The 15,681-nt window shown below is 32.7% G+C and overlaps 2 protein-coding genes across 2 annotated transcripts; both read right to left on the reverse strand.

Annotated features, from left to right (window-relative positions):
• Positions 1–1,195: 1,195 nt before the first annotated feature.
• Positions 1,196–10,344, reverse strand: LOC107934195 (TBC1 domain family member 8B). The gene is made up of 18 exons (XM_016866565.2): positions 9,805–10,344; positions 8,845–8,914; positions 7,805–8,419; positions 7,541–7,720; positions 7,310–7,423; positions 7,170–7,228; positions 6,866–6,932; positions 6,677–6,728; positions 6,480–6,572; positions 6,235–6,318; positions 5,713–6,119; positions 4,841–4,902; positions 3,608–3,677; positions 3,073–3,153; positions 2,878–2,979; positions 2,331–2,455; positions 1,997–2,114; positions 1,196–1,803 (listed from the first exon to the last, which is right to left on the reverse strand). Exons 1-18 carry the CDS (start codon positions 9,897–9,899, stop codon positions 1,615–1,617), a joined length of 2,583 nt encoding a protein of 860 aa, XP_016722054.2. The 5' UTR covers positions 9,900–10,344; the 3' UTR covers positions 1,196–1,614.
• A 1,750-nt stretch (positions 10,345–12,094) lies between these two features.
• LOC121208109 (uncharacterized) lies at positions 12,095–13,295 on the reverse strand. Its single transcript, XM_041078608.1, has 3 exons — positions 13,285–13,295; positions 12,564–12,848; positions 12,095–12,455 (listed from the first exon to the last, which is right to left on the reverse strand). The coding sequence occupies exons 1-3, from the start codon at positions 13,293–13,295 to the stop codon at positions 12,095–12,097; spliced, it is 657 nt and encodes a 218-aa protein (XP_040934542.1).
• Positions 13,296–15,681: the final 2,386 nt, after the last annotated feature.

Here is a 15,681-nt window from a genome sequence, read left to right on the forward strand (position 1 = left end):
AACTTTTTGAATAATTTAGTGATCATTTTGTAATTTTTTAAAGTTACATGACCAAAACGTAAATTTACTAATAGTTTAATAACTTGTATATGGTTTACCCAAAATATTAATGTAATATCATAAAAGTCATTTTTTTTTCTTGTTAAAAAGAATTAGTGAAGTCCGATTTATTGGGAGAAAAATAAGTGGGGAGCATCAATTGACCCACACCATCCACTCAATTCATGCTGGATATGACGACGACATGCAATCAACAAAACAACGTTGGAGTGTCCTGATTCCATAAACGACGCCGTGTACGGTCGACCCAAATTATAACTGCTTTCTAACCGTTGGTTTATTTGCAAATTATTAATTATAAAATTTTAAAAAATAAAATTTTTTAAAATTAAAAAATTAAAAATTACAAGATTTTAGCAAGCTAACCACCTGCCCAATACTGGCAGCTCCTGTCATGGGCATCATCGGCACTGTCTTGGCAGAACTAACACCTCAAAACAATATATCTATATACTACCCATAAATCAAATAATACCTTCAAATATTTGTATTTATATTTTCAAAAAAGAAAATTGCATTCATTTTTTATTAATAGAACACTCTAATCTATCATATAAATTCATACATAATCAGTATATTAGATATAAAAAAATTTAAATTATTTTTTTTCTTATTTCTTTCTTATACTTTCTTACCAATTAATTTAAGTGTAAAATATTTTCTTATGCAAGTATAAGAAAAAGAATACCAAAAAATATTACAGTTAATGTGATTTTTTTTCTTTTAAAACAATTATGTCCACCTTAATATTTGATTTTTTTTCACAATAACTTTTCTCAATTTAATTTCTCAACTCGAATTTAGTTCGATAATAGACACTTTGACATTATACCACGTCATCATTAAAAAATTAATATATAATTAGAAGAAGTTGGTATACAATGTCAAGTGATGATGTGGCACGATATTAATTTGTCACATCATCACACCATAACGAAACGAAATTAAAGTTCAGGAATCAAATAAAAAGATTACAAAATTCCGAGACTAACGTGGAGTAAAAAGGAAACGTTTAAATGCCAAAAATGAACTTAATTTATATATTTAGGAGCCAAATATAACATTAACCCAAATATTGAATACGGCTTTTATCAAGTGAGCTGTTAGAGAGAAGACTGTACAGAAACATACAACATACAATGAACTAGGATTTGAAATATCTATCAAAAACAACCATTACAAAACTTCACCATATACTTTATAGTTGATTCCCTTTGTATCTCTCGTTTCTTTTCCTTTTTCGATACAAAGGCCCGAAACTCGAGACCCGGATTTGCAGGAAATCACTCCTTAAGGATGATTACACTTGTTCTTACGTTCTCCTTACTTCTACAAAGTATTATTCGTTATTACCATCTAATAATGGAACAAACAATTAATGATTATGGATATCACCTTGGTTTCTAGTAAAAAATTATAAAGATGCAAACTACTGGTCTCCTGAATTACCCCAATGCTAATTAAATATCTACTGAGGCCAATGAATAGAAGAATTGAAGGCAGCAAAAGCTGGATATGAATGCTGAGTATTAACCTGACAAACCGGCAATTCTCTCACTCCTTATGTTGTCCTTCAATGTCGTTTGTTCCCTTGTCATCTGTGTCCTTGCCGTTCAGTTCCTTCTCATTTGTGTCCTTGCCGTTTGTTTCCTTGTCATTTGTGTCTTTCTGCTGGATTTCGGTATTCTGACCCTCGTTAGATGGCTTCCCATCATTTGGGCCATCAACATTACCGGGCTTTCCCTGTTTTGTTTATTCAACCTTGGATTAATACATTAGATAAAATATTGTTATGGTGAAAAGAACAAAATGATAACTCTCATAATAGCTTTTCCCTTAGCTTCCAATTGTGAGCCAGCCCATCAGTTTAATCCAGCAGAGCAATCATCTGATCATCAAAAAACTTGAAAGAAAGTAAATTTGTGAAAAAACTAACCTTGTTTCTATCACGCCAGCCGAGTCCAAATGGTCGAGAAAGTATGCTAATTTTCCGTGCAGGGATTTCTTGTTGAGGCTCTTGATTGCTGCGTGCTGATGAATCAGGGTGTGATGATCTGCAATCTTATATTTATTAGAAGGGATTTATAATCAAATTGGCAAATGTATATAGCTTCTGAATTGCATTCCAAGCAATGACAAAGGATACAAATCAAAGAAAAACAACTAGTTATTGGGTGACCCCCGAACCCTGAACAGACCCAACTGACTGACAAAAAATATTTCACCCATGAGTAAAAGGATTTCAAATTGGCAAAAGGTTGTTAACGCACCGTGGAGAAGGTTGGACTTTACTTTGTCCAGACTGGTACTGTAAGGTAGCCTCTAACATTGATTCTGCCATTACCACTCTTTTCTCCATTTCAGCAAGTGAAGCAGCGGCCTCTTCATACTTTTCCTGTATTTGCATAAATTTTGAATTTTTGTGATATGGTAAAGACATAACATGTTCTCGCACAGGGAAATGCTTCATAAGGAAAAAAGAAAAGAACATGTTCTCGCATATTTTCTACACTTGAGTACATCAACTAACATCGTTTCGAGTAAAGTCCCACTGTTCAATTAAGCTTTCCAAAATATTTTCTCGTTTGCAACGATTTTTAAGCAAAATTAAGATACATTGAAGCCATTAGTGTGCTGCCTGCAGCACTGGTGGAAAGATTATTTATTTAATGTAATTAAAAAGGACCTATAATTTCCAAACCATAGAAATGAATATTGGCATTCAGTAAAACTAGAGAACCAAGGACTTATCGCTGCGAGCATATATTTACTGATGAAAGTTACACAGCAAAACAAGAGTTTGATCATAATGAGTACCTGAAGCACTTGAACAGCATATCTTTGTGCAGCTGCATCTTGTTCAGCAAATCTGCGAGCATCTTCTGTCACCCTTTGATCTTGCTCTACCCTCATTAGGACCTACAAAATGCGAGACAAATGCTATAATAATCAAGACATGTATAACAAAAGAAGAAATCCTCCATTAATTGAACATGAGGAAACAAGTCAAACCTGAAGCATTGCATTTTCTTGTTCCTGCTTCTGAGAAAGGGCCATACGAAGCTCAGCAACCTCTTGCTCTAATTGCTCCACCTAAAGATCAGAAGCAGATATAGCATATGCAAAATGTTCATCTTAAGAAAACACCTAGCAACTATGAAGTCAACAAAACACCAAACATTCAAAGCATACAAGTTACAAGTGAACTGCCCAATGTCCTTCACTGATTCAGGCATGAGTCATGACAACCTTCCAATGCAATTTTATTGCAAGTTCTTGTAATAACATTAATCAAATTGTCTACTTTGTGGTAAACAATGATAGAATGCACACATAGAATCCACTAAGAGGCCCAAGGTTCCAGGAAAGCCAAGCAAACAAGTTGCGGGCATTGGAATGATTTTTAGTTCAATAATGGTCCTAAGAATAAGTTAGAACATTGGCTGCAAATTCTGGCAAGGGAAAACGGAAAAAATTGCAAGAACAACAATCATATCTTTCTATTCATGCCAAAAGAACTGCCACTAATGAAGATTTTCCATTTTACCCTAGCACTTAATTGGCGCCGATTATCCTGCTTTACCATCTCCATCAAGGCCGTTTCCAGCTCCTCAGATCTGATACAAATTAGAAAGACGCAAGATTGTTGGTTGCATTCATCAAGCTTCCACAGAATAAAGATTATTTTAAAATAAAAAATCCACGAATTCCAACGTAAAATAAAAAGATTAAGCATGTGTTCATTTCACTGAAAACTTCCGAAAAATGATTTTTGGAAGATTGATGGATTTTCTAGAAAAACTTAAAGCTTTTTGTGTTTGTATGATTCAACGTAAAATAATTTTTTTGAAAGTTGTTCCTAATGAAACAAACACACCATAAATTACATTTGTTACAAAATATTGTCGAAGCATTAATTTGACAATAAAAATTTATCTTATAATAATCAATGCATAAGTTTTTAAATTTGAGATTACATGAATGAGAGTGAAAAGTAGTACATTCGAGCAGGAAAGCATAATTGAAACTAAGCAAGATTTAAACAAATAGTCATATTTTGTATTATAAAATATTTATTACTAAAAGCATTTATAAATTATAATCTATATCCATTATTAAAGTATTAATGTAAATAATTTTCTATAAAATATTTAGCATGTTAAAAAGTATTATTAATGTTAAAATTTAGTATTAAAATAAAATTCCAATATCAAATAATTTTATTAAAATAATAAATTATATTTATTATATATATTCGATTTATTATATATTATTTTAAATATAAATATTTATTTTAATAATATTAAAAAAATTATATTTACAATCAATATTTTAATAGGTTTAAAAATTAGAATAAAAAAATTATTATTAATGTAATCTGGCACGATTCAAGATAATTTTCATCTAAAAATCATACTACTCATATGGGAACTCTTGTCCAGAAATTGTCTTACCCTTTGGAAGACAATTTCATCAAAAAAGACTTATTTTCCGTTAACCAGTAAGAGTCATTTTCATTGGCCAAGCTATCTTCCATTAAACAAACACAAAAAAATTGCAGAAATTACTTTCTATAAATCATTTTCCATAAAATAAAAACATCCTAAGTAGGTAGGCATGTCCAGTTTATAAGCCATTATGATGTAGCTCAGACATGTCCATGTATAAGAAAGGTTAGGAAGCAAGTTAGTAATAGATCTTAAACCAAAAACACAAATCTCGCTCTCTATTACACGGCATATATCAAAACATGCAAACCATAGAGATATATAAATTTAACCTGAGGACAGCTGATCTTTTCTCTTCTAGCAACCTGCACAACTCAACTTTTAACCACACAACCTGCACACAATTATTTATAACAAATTAAGAATATGAGAACATCACAAGAGGCCAATAAAATCTCACAATACGAGGGTTCAGGTTTAAGGATTATGGTTTAGGGATGATAAATTAGGATTATTGATCAATTAGTGTTTATGATTAGGGTTTACAGTTTGGGTTGACAAATTAGGGATTATAAAATAGGGATTTTGTCTCATGAATTAGGTTTTATGCTAATATAAATTAGGGCTTATAGTTTAGGAAATAGGGTTATGAATTAGAGCATAGCCTCCCATGTCTTTTTGCAACTACATATAAATCCAACAAGCAACATCCTTTCAAAAATTTTTGTTAGGTCCACAGAATCAGTGTACTCAATGAAACAAATCCACTCAGGCAGATCAATAGATCTAATCATTGATAATGATTTAATAAAAATGGTATCTACATCGCTCTAAGAAATTGACACTAGAAAGAGAGTTCATGTCACGATCTCACATATGCATGCAATATGGAAATTTTCAACTAACCCCTAAATCCGAACACATGATTGAACATGAATCCTTCTGAAATATCTTTTGTTAAATCTAGGGTCACTCTAGCCATTGCATTAAACCAGAAAAAAACTCAGGACATAAGATTAGAATTATGTTATTCAAATTATATATTATATTTCCACTTTACAGGGCAAACAGCACATGCAAGTGATCATGTATATATTGTATTTTGTCTACAGGCCAAGGAACAAAGACTCATCAACTCACAGAGGAAATGCAACATTAAACAACTGCATATAGTGTTCACAGAAAGGGTAAATGTATATGGTACCTGCTCTTGAAGATCTGGAACAGCACCTGTGTCAGCATCTCCAGTCAGACTAATAAGAACTTCGTCAGAGTTTGTGGAACCAGACTCAGAATGAGAGAGATCCCCATTTGCTTTTGTCTTATTTGTTTCCATAATCATGGACTTAGGATCCTGCTTAAAATTATATAGCTTAGATGCTAGGCCCTGAGAATCCCTCCAAGCTTGAAGCCCCTTTGATCTTTCCTCAACTGCAGCTATTACAGCTGATCGATGCTTCTCTCTTAAATCATGTAGTCTTTTCTCATTTACATTTTGATAACCCATACAAGCTGTCAATACAAGTTGGCTGCTGTCGAATGTTGAGCCAGCCAATGACTGTAACAAGGTAACAGCATCTCCTGCATCCTTAGTTGTAACCAGTGCAGGGCCTGTAAGAAAATTAAGTTACATTGTGTAGTTTAAAACAGCTTATTTGTCACTTTGGACTTCAGGTACCATAAAGATATCATTAAAGTCAAAATACTCATGTCTTTCACCCCATACCATATAACTCCATTAAAGCAAGTGCTGTCCTAAAAAGCATGACACGATTTCCTTCATAGAGGAGCACATCCCAGACTCGAAGCACTGTAATGAAAAAGTACAGCAGGAAGCTGCAATTAAGCACTGGTGATACCAATTATTAAATGAGTGCAGCATCGGTAAATTAGAAACAAAAGCACCAATTATGACAGAAAATTCCAATGATAAACTGTTCGACTGATAGAAGACACAGCATGAAACCTAACCACTTTCCCATGGAAGCATGTTCATAAAAATGGAAAGGAACCACGGTCCAGTAACCCATGCCACCTGCACTCCCAGATAATCAAGATGATTGACTGCAGAAACATAAAAATGTAAATTATAAACTGCCAAAAAAGCAATGGAAAGATAACATATATGAAATTTCAAACAAAAAAGAACAAATATTGAAAAAACAGACCCAGTTTGGGAAATCTCTCGCGCACCAACTCCTCAAAAACAAGTTGGTCAACCTAACAAAAGGCCATGAGTTACCAGGACAGTTATCTAAAGCATAATTATTCCATCAATCATTTAACATTCTCATTTAGGAGAAAGCAGATAGCATAAATCAACTAACAAGGAGAAAAAGAGTTGGACAAAATATTACCTGAGACTCAATCATTTCCTCTGAGTAATAGCCATCAAAATAGTCATCAATAATGCCCATCAAAGTCCTGAAATGTATACCACAACTTAGAAAATAGAAAACCAACAGTGCACTTACTATAAGATTAAATGCTATGTTTGCCCATAAAACTTAGAGGATCCCACCAAATAAACATAAGAAAGCATGTAAATAATGTTTCTCCAACAAAATATGCTCCGATCTGTAACCTTAGAAAAAAAAATTCAACAGATAGAAAGAGGAATAATAGATCCGCAAGGAAATTCTCAACCGTCTCCAAACCTACCAGAAGGCATTCTCTTCGGGCATCAGTAATAGTAACAAGGCAGCAAAGAAATTCATGGCCTGCATGAGAAAAATACTTATTCCAAAAAAGCCAAAACACATGAAGCATGACTGTAACTAACATATTTCAGAGCCTAATACCTGACAGTAGCCAACTGAGGGATTATGTCGAGCATAAGCTGTAAGCAACCGTCTCAAAGCATTTCTACCATCATCGTCAAGGGCAGGGTGACCTGGGAATGTTCGAGGCAAATCCTGTTTTTAGAACCACTAATCAATTAGGAGACTCAAATTAATAACACAAAACAAACAGGTAGCACCAGTGGCAGAAGAAACTAAAACTAGAATTGAAAAAACTGCCGATGAAACAACCTTCTCAATCTGCCCCTTCCACTTCTCAGGCCCACCTATGGACTCAGTAGTTGAACCCTTACTGTCTGATTGCAAGCTCTGTTGTTCAGTGTTGTTGCCACAGTTAGTTTCATTGGCTAGTAGATCCTGGTAATAGTTATCCACTCTGCGTGCCTTTACACCAACAAAGGCTTGCCAAAGCTGAAATGTCCATATTCATGAGAGAGGAAGGTAGAAATTAATGTGGAAAATAAAGAGAGAATGACAGTAGATCAAATAAAGTACCTCTCCCCTAAGAGCCATCGGTACTCCACCACGAACAAGAACTTCCAACTCTTCCTTCCAGGGAAATAAAGATTCTGTAGGATCTGCATCATCAGCACCACCACCCGTTCTGGTACTTCCGCTGCCACTTGTAGGGGAATCCTGAACTGGGTCAGATCTCTCTGCATCATAAAATTCATCATCAGAATCCTCCTCTGATGCTCCCTTTGGGGATCTAGCATCTTCAGTAGGAGTTAACGGCTTTCCTTGACTGGTTTTTTGCTCATCTTTTGATAGAATGCCTTTCTTCTTTACACGAACACTCATCATATCTTCAATGGCCCGAAGCGACGGTCTAATTTCAGTCCATATTTGGATCTGATGAACTTTTTTCTCTGGTGCAGACTGAACTTTCTCCTTTTCTGTATCATTCTCAGACAGATTATCAGAACCAGACTTCCTTTCACATAAATCATCTCTTTCAGTGCCCTTCTTTACTTCACTGTCCCCATCCTCAGCAGCATGTGAGGTCTCCTTGCCTTCCTCTGAAGGTCTCCCATTGACTGGCAATTGAGCAGACTCGGCTTGACGTTCCAAGAAATCATTCCACCTATCTGATCTTTCCTCCTCTTCTTCCTAAAGTCATGGGAATAGACAGGATCTAAGCATTTAATTCATCTTAGGTGAACTTATTTCCATTGATCTCCAGTCGGTTTATCAGAAACTAGTTAAAGAAACTAAATCAAAGACCCGAACTATTGAGCTTGTTGTCATTCAAGGCCCATAAGAATGTGGGAGAGAGGTAGGGAAAAAGAGGTACTACAGGAAATATGTTCAGTCTTAACAGAATTAATTGCTTAAGGTATTTTCAGTTTCAGAAAATAACTCTGCAACACATCAACCATTTCTAACTAAGTCAGAGAGTGAGACAAATTATTTGATATCCACCATGATATATGAGTTGGCATTTTATTATACTTTCCCTTTTACGCAGCGGCTGAAAATAGATGATGATTTAAAATAAAAAGGCATAAAATCAGGAGACTGAGTCAAGAAAATACCTTGTAGATATTAGCATATTCTCTGTACCTTTGCACATGCTGAGGTCTCACCGCAAATCCATATGCATCCCTGTCAGTAATAAACTCTTCATTAACCTCCAAATTTTTTTAAAAAAACCTTCATAGTTCACACTAACAACATATCATTCCAATACATACACAAACAAATTATAGAAAAAATTCTAGTTAAGCAAAAACAAAAAAAAAAACCCTTAAACTACTTCCGATCAGCCTTCAACAATCACATTCCCACACTGATTACCACAACATTCTAAAACAAAGACTAGCTTAAACTTATCTCTAAGGTTATCAAATTCAAATCGAGATAACTTAATTGAGAAATGAGCACAAACATAAAACCAAAAGCGAAATAACATATAATTTTAACCAAATACAGCTCAAATAACCCGTAATCCTTCTCCAACCTTACCCTGTTACACCAGTGGCCAGTGGTCACACAACAAAATATAGTCAAAACTAAACTTCTCTACTTTCCAATGTCATTCAATTTACACCAATTTGCTCAAAAAATCAAACAACAATACATGAAAAAGAAAAGATATCAATAAAAGATCATGGACTCCAACAACGTTCTCAGCAAAAGCTAACATAAATTACTAGCGACCAGCCACCACATTCCTCGATTACTAAACCAAATTGTGACCAGTTCAATAAGATCTTGAATTGACCTGCAATCGGCACCCAAAGATTGCGGAGTTTACACAAGCAAACAAGACATGTTACTATTTTTCCATCCAAATTTGTTCATAAAAACTAAATCACATTTCAGATCATCAAATCCAAATCAAGAAGAACGGATAAAAGATTCGCGGTCAAAAAGAAGTCCAAAAAGTTTGACTAAAAAATAAAAGAAAAAGAAAGATCTAATCAAAAGATTCAAAACTATAACGGATCAGATAAAGAGAGAAATCGAAGGGACAGTTGGCGAAAAGAGCATACCTCTTGTGTTCGAATGCTATAACGGGGTTTACGCCTTTGCTGGTAGTTGAAATGGTGGCGGCGGCGGCTGCGCCGGTGGAGGAGGAGGATCTCATTGCTTCCTGCTGACGTGGATCGATTTGATTGGTCCGTGAGAGAAATTAAAGGAGCGATGTCGGTGCCGAACGAGAGGAATTTTCGGGCTTCTGCTTGAAAACGTTAAAAAGGATAAAAGAAAGAGAGGGAGTTCAAGTGTGGCTGTTTGGGAGAAAAGAAAGATAGGGAGAGGGAGAGTGAGAGAAAGGAGAGTGACGATGGTGGAAATATATATAAAAAAAAAAAGGCAGGCGAGAGATTAATATTAGAGATGGAAGAAGAGGGACAAAGAAGGCATTGATTGATTTGGGCAATTCTTTCTTTGAAAATTATAAAAATTAATTAAAAATAGAAAATTTAATGAGTTGAATTGAAGCTTGGGAAAATGAGTAAAACGGAAACTTTTGTTTAGGTGGTAAGGTAGAACCAACATGCGACGAGCGGTTTGTAAACAATGGCTGCTATTCAGTAACGGTGCTTTTGGTTCGCTGTATTGGATTAGAGGTGTATTGGATTAGAGGTGTAATAGCTAATCCACTGTTTGGTTGAATGTAATGGAATAGAGGCGTAATAGTAATCTTGTGTTTGGTTGAATGGAATAGAGGTGTAATAGCATAATGGAAAAAATTAAAATGACTAGAATACCCTTAGCATAAATTTGTTTTGGTAAATGATTATTGTTATTGTTATTTAAATTTTAATAATATTATTATTATCAATAATAAATAATTTAATCATATTTAAACATAATTATTATTAAATATATTTTAATTAAAATATATAATTTAATAAAATTCTTAATAATCAATATTCTTATATGAATTTACTCAAATCATAATATATGATACTATAAAATATAAATTAACATAATTATTATTAAATATATTATAATTAAAATATATAATTTAATAAAATTCTTAATAATTAATATTCTTATATGAATTTACTCAAATCATAATATATGATACTATAAAAGATAATTTGAAATAATTAATATTAAATATATTTTAATTAAAATATATGATTTAATAAAATTTAAAATAATTATAACTAATAAATTATCTTATATGAATTTGTATAATTTAAAATAATTATTATTACATATAATTTAATAATAATATATAATTTCATAAAATTCTTGATAATAAATTTTCTTATATGAATTTATACAATTTAAAATAATTAATATTAAATATAATTTAATAATGATATATAATTTCATAAAATTCTTAATAATAAAATGTTCTTATATGAATTTACTAAAATCAAAATATAACTTGAGAATTATAATATGCATAAACACTCAATCCGAGTTCCAAACATACGTGCCAAGGAAGACGATTATTAAACGCGTCATTGTATTATTTTGGCTTGTTTCATGTTTAAGTTGATAAGAGAATTCTTGGACCGCCAAGATTTACATAAATTAAGTAAAATTTAGTTTCAACTGTATCGGTTCAAAACAAGTAAGATTTGCCAGTCCATGCTTTGCTGGCTTTTAAGTTTAAAACAGATGGCATATAGCTGACAATTTTCATCGAGGAAAACAAGTAGTCTGTTCTACCCAAAATATCTCAAGAGTTTTAAACAAAAGGTAGTTAGTTAGATGTAAACACGCCTTTTCTGAAACCTACAAATGTCAATGGCTAGTTCTTAATTACAAGCAGATCATCCTCCTTGCATATGGGCACCTAGTTCACCAAACTGATCATCAGCTTCCACAGTATCCTCAGACAGGCAAAATAAACATGAACTATGAGAATAGAACAAATACCCGACCAGTATGACAAACCAGTGCAAAATAAACATTATTTAGAAGTTTTTAAAATATAAACATCATTCAAATATGGGCATGAACTATGAAGTATGACTCTCCAAATATATACAAGTGTCGAATGCCATTTAACTATCCAAAGTATGACTAGATATTGGAAAAGGTTCAACTATCCAAAGGAATTACAATCATGTCAAATACTATGATATAGGCAACTACTCAATACAATTTTTAAACTCGAAAACTGCATTAACATACGAGAATCAAAATCAGATAGAACACGAAATAGAACTCAAATCTCATTGACCAAAACAACAAACAAACGGGTATATTTTAGTTTATGCAAAGTCAATCATCACTCATTAACTAATATCATTACAAAAGAATAAAATTACAATGCTTTTCAGCCAGCTATCCGAAAGAAACCACTAAATGTTTACCTCAGACATGTGAAGCATGGCCATTACCACCTAATTCCACAACAGCCGACTTCTCTTTCACCAAACCATCTTCTTCTTTAATCCCACTATCGAGATCATCATCGGAATCCAAAGTGAAATTCCCCCCATTACTATCCATTAGCTGTATTTCAGCCCCTAATGGCTTATACCGCAAACCATCCCCTGAAGCACCAACAACAACACCGTTTCTTTTGCCAATAAGCGATAACATCCCAACAACCAGAACCACAAGCAAAGCAAGATGGCAATTGAATTGCAATGTGGCAATAAACCTTGCTCTATGATAATCAGGGTGACTTCTGCATTTAATAGTATAATTCCCTCTACTTTTTTCATGTAAGCTACATCCATGAACCATCAAATTAGTGTAAAATGAAAATCCCATTTGCACAAACCATGTTCCGTGTAAAATCAACCCAATACCTCGTACCGATTTCGAGTAAATGGACCTGTTAGATCTCAATTCTAACATTGTTGAAACCACACAAATTGCTATGGGAACACATAAAGGATCAAAATATCTATTCTCAATCCCACTTGTATCCTTTCTTTGCAAGTAATACAACAAAAATTCTTCAACAAAAGCTAAAAGCAGAACTAATTCAAGAACAGGATCAGGCCAAAAGTATGAACCTTTCTTATTATTTAAAAGACCCAAAGCAGAGTAAAGCAAGAAGAGCAGAGCAAGTGAGAGCACTTGTAACTGGAGCACCGTCCCCACCCGATCTTTTGAACTGAAAGCATCAAAGATTGAAACCACATAATTTAAGAAAATCGAAAGGGAAAAGATTGATACAAAGATGAAAGATGGTGAAGAAGAAAAAGGGTTCTCTTTAGTTTTAGAAATAGAGGCAGATTTGATCTGGGTTGAAAGTGAAGAAGAAAATGGAGTTGGACTCGGGTTGAGGCAGAGGGTAAAACAGGGAGGGGAAACTGAAGAGGCATCTAATCTGGGCAAAAGAGAGGGATTAGAAATCGGTGGTTTTCACCGATTAGAAAAGTAATGTATTACACGCGTATTAGCAATACATTGAACCAAACGACGGAATAAAGAGGGATTAGTGGGGCCCACCGATTAGGGGTGTATTGGCATAGCCAATACACCCAACCAAACATGGTGTAAGTTTATCAGACAATTTAAAGGAAATTTTTTTGCCAACGTGGCCTTACTTCGGTTCCATTTTTTTGAGAGTTTCATCATATATAATTATTTTTAATTATTTTGATTATTAGTGAAATTTTAAAATATATATTTAATTTTGTTGGTATAGAAAATCAACAAATAAAAACACAAAAAGTAGAAAGTGATTGTGATAAGGAGGCCGATTCACTTATAATAGGTAGAGAGCTAGAATAGAAGTGAGAGAAATACGAGGCTATAGAATGCTTAGGGTAAATGGCTTAAGGGAGGTTGGAGAGGAAAGGGGGAAAAAGATCCCTTCTATGTTGCATGCTAAGAGCTTTACTTGATGGTGCCTAATTGTGTGGCTAACCAAGTAGTAGTTCTATTATATGTTGTGATAATAGAATGTTGATAATAACAATGTATCGCAAAGAAAATAAAGAAAATAAAGCACATAGATTTTACATGGAAATCCGTTCGAGAAAAAATCACGCGTAGAGAAGAGACGACTACCTCTATTTATAGGTTTGTAAAATCATATTATAATCAAAGTCAAATAGAAATAATGCAGTAAAGTTAACAAGAATTTGGGTCATATATCTTTAACATATGTCGATTATCGTCAAGTATAGTACTGTATAGACCAGCTTTAATATTCCTTTTCCTAAGCTATTACGAGATTGATATAACTCGATGATCCTTTAGTAATCTCTTTGAGGAATACAAACAAACCACAAAAAGCGAGTGGCCTTAGAAAGAGTTCAATGAGTAGCCCAATGAAAAGTCCAACGATATCCAGTCGATTGGTACGAATGTAAAGGGCTATCTATAGGTGTCTCTTAAATTACTTTTCATGTTGAAGCTTGTCTTAACCAAAGTAGAGTATAACAAATTTATAACGAACAAGCCTCCACAAATGTCCAACTAATTTATAATATTTGAGTAACAATCAATCCAATCCAAACAAATAGTACTTACATAGGTCTAGTGTGGGACTAACAAAATGGTTGAAGATACAATTAAGGACATCTCTCAACCCAATCACATGCAATGAAATGTCATTGCTTTCATGTGGTCTCATGCTATCAACAGCCTAAAAAATCAAATTTCTCTTAATATAACCCCTTTATCCAATAAAAATATATACGGTTAAATTATATTATTAGTCCCTGTACTTTTATAAAATTAAAGATTTAATCATTATACTCTAAAAGTTAAAAATTCAATCGTCATATTTTTATAATTTAAAAATCTTAATTCAATCATCATCATCGTTAATAGTTTCCATCAAAATTTATCAATTTAAAATGTTTATTTTTCGTTAATCATATGTCACATTATACGATGACAGCCTAATCAACATGCCAAGTTAATAATTTTGACGAAAAATACAAATAATATTAATGATTGAACTGAAGTGTTTAAATCATAAAAATAAAAAGACTTAATTTTTAACTTTTTAAGTACATGAACTAAATTAGAGACTAATTACATATTTTAACTAAAATATATACATATTATTAAAAAAATCCTCTTTAAATTTTACTATTTATTGACTCAAGTATCAAAGTATGTCGAAACATAAACCCTAAGCACTTTTATATATATATAGTGTTATAAACTTGTTTTAATTTATCTAAAATAAAAATTAAAAAAATTAAATTAGAATCGGAAACGAGATATCGAGAGTTTGAAAATTTTTAAAACGAGCCATAAATATGTTTATAAATATTTATGGAGTGTTAATAAGTTAGTATTAAAGTTTCGTCTAGTATTAAAGTTTCGTCAAGAAATTTTAAAGTTTCGATAGTTAATTGAATAAAAAGGATTAAATTGTAACAAATGTAAAATTATGGGAAATAATTAAATAGCTTAAATGATAAAAGAAAGACGGTTTAAAAAAAAATAGACCCAAGGTCTATTTGGGCTGGCCGGCAAGGTGCATGAAATCAGCAGGAAAATTGATGAATTAAGGGCAAAATTAGAATATTGCAAAATTTACTTAATAAACTAGGACTAAAGTGGAATTATCTAGAATTATCATTATTTTTCTGCATTCTCATCAGCAAAAACACCATAGAAGAGTTTTCTTAAGCTGGTTTTTCATATTTTTACTGCAAGTAAGTTCAATTCTTGATTATTTCTTGAAATTTTTGTGTTTTTATGACTTTTACAACTAGGTCCACTTGTTGAATTCATTAGTTTTTGATTCTATGAAAGAAATTGGAAGTTGTTATGAATGTGTTGGAAGTACATTATGATTTAGCATGGAATTATAGTTTTAAATTGTTTATATGCTGATTTTATTGAAAGAATTGAATAGAAAGTGAATGTTTGGGACCTAATGGTGAAAGAGTTTAAAGTTAGGGTTTTATGTGGAAATTATGAATTTAAATAATTTTGAAATAACTTATAATGTCTAGGTAAAGTATTAATTGGGAAAA

This window comes from Gossypium hirsutum, chromosome A10 (assembly GCF_007990345.1).
Source record: "Gossypium hirsutum isolate 1008001.06 chromosome A10, Gossypium_hirsutum_v2.1, whole genome shotgun sequence".
NCBI lineage: Eukaryota > Viridiplantae > Streptophyta > Magnoliopsida > Malvales > Malvaceae > Gossypium > Gossypium hirsutum.

What these genes read in the sequence shown, in the direction of transcription:
- LOC121208109 (XM_041078608.1), bottom strand. An exon ending in TTAGAATTGAGATCTAACAG is followed by an intron (nt 12,456 to 12,563) that starts GTCCATTTACTC and finishes TCATGGATGTAG; the next exon opens with CTTACATGAAAAAAGTAGAG.
- LOC107934195 (XM_016866565.2), bottom strand. Translation starts at nt 9,899, where the DNA reads ATGAGATCCTCCTCCTCCACCGGCGCAGCCGCCGCCGCCACCATTTCA. An exon ending in AATATGCTAATATCTACAAG is followed by an intron (nt 8,420 to 8,844) that starts GTATTTTCTTGA and finishes CCATGACTTTAG; the next exon opens with GAAGAAGAGGAGGAAAGATC. An exon ending in CGATGGCTCTTAGGGGAGAG is followed by an intron (nt 7,721 to 7,804) that starts GTACTTTATTTG and finishes TGGACATTTCAG; the next exon opens with CTTTGGCAAGCCTTTGTTGG.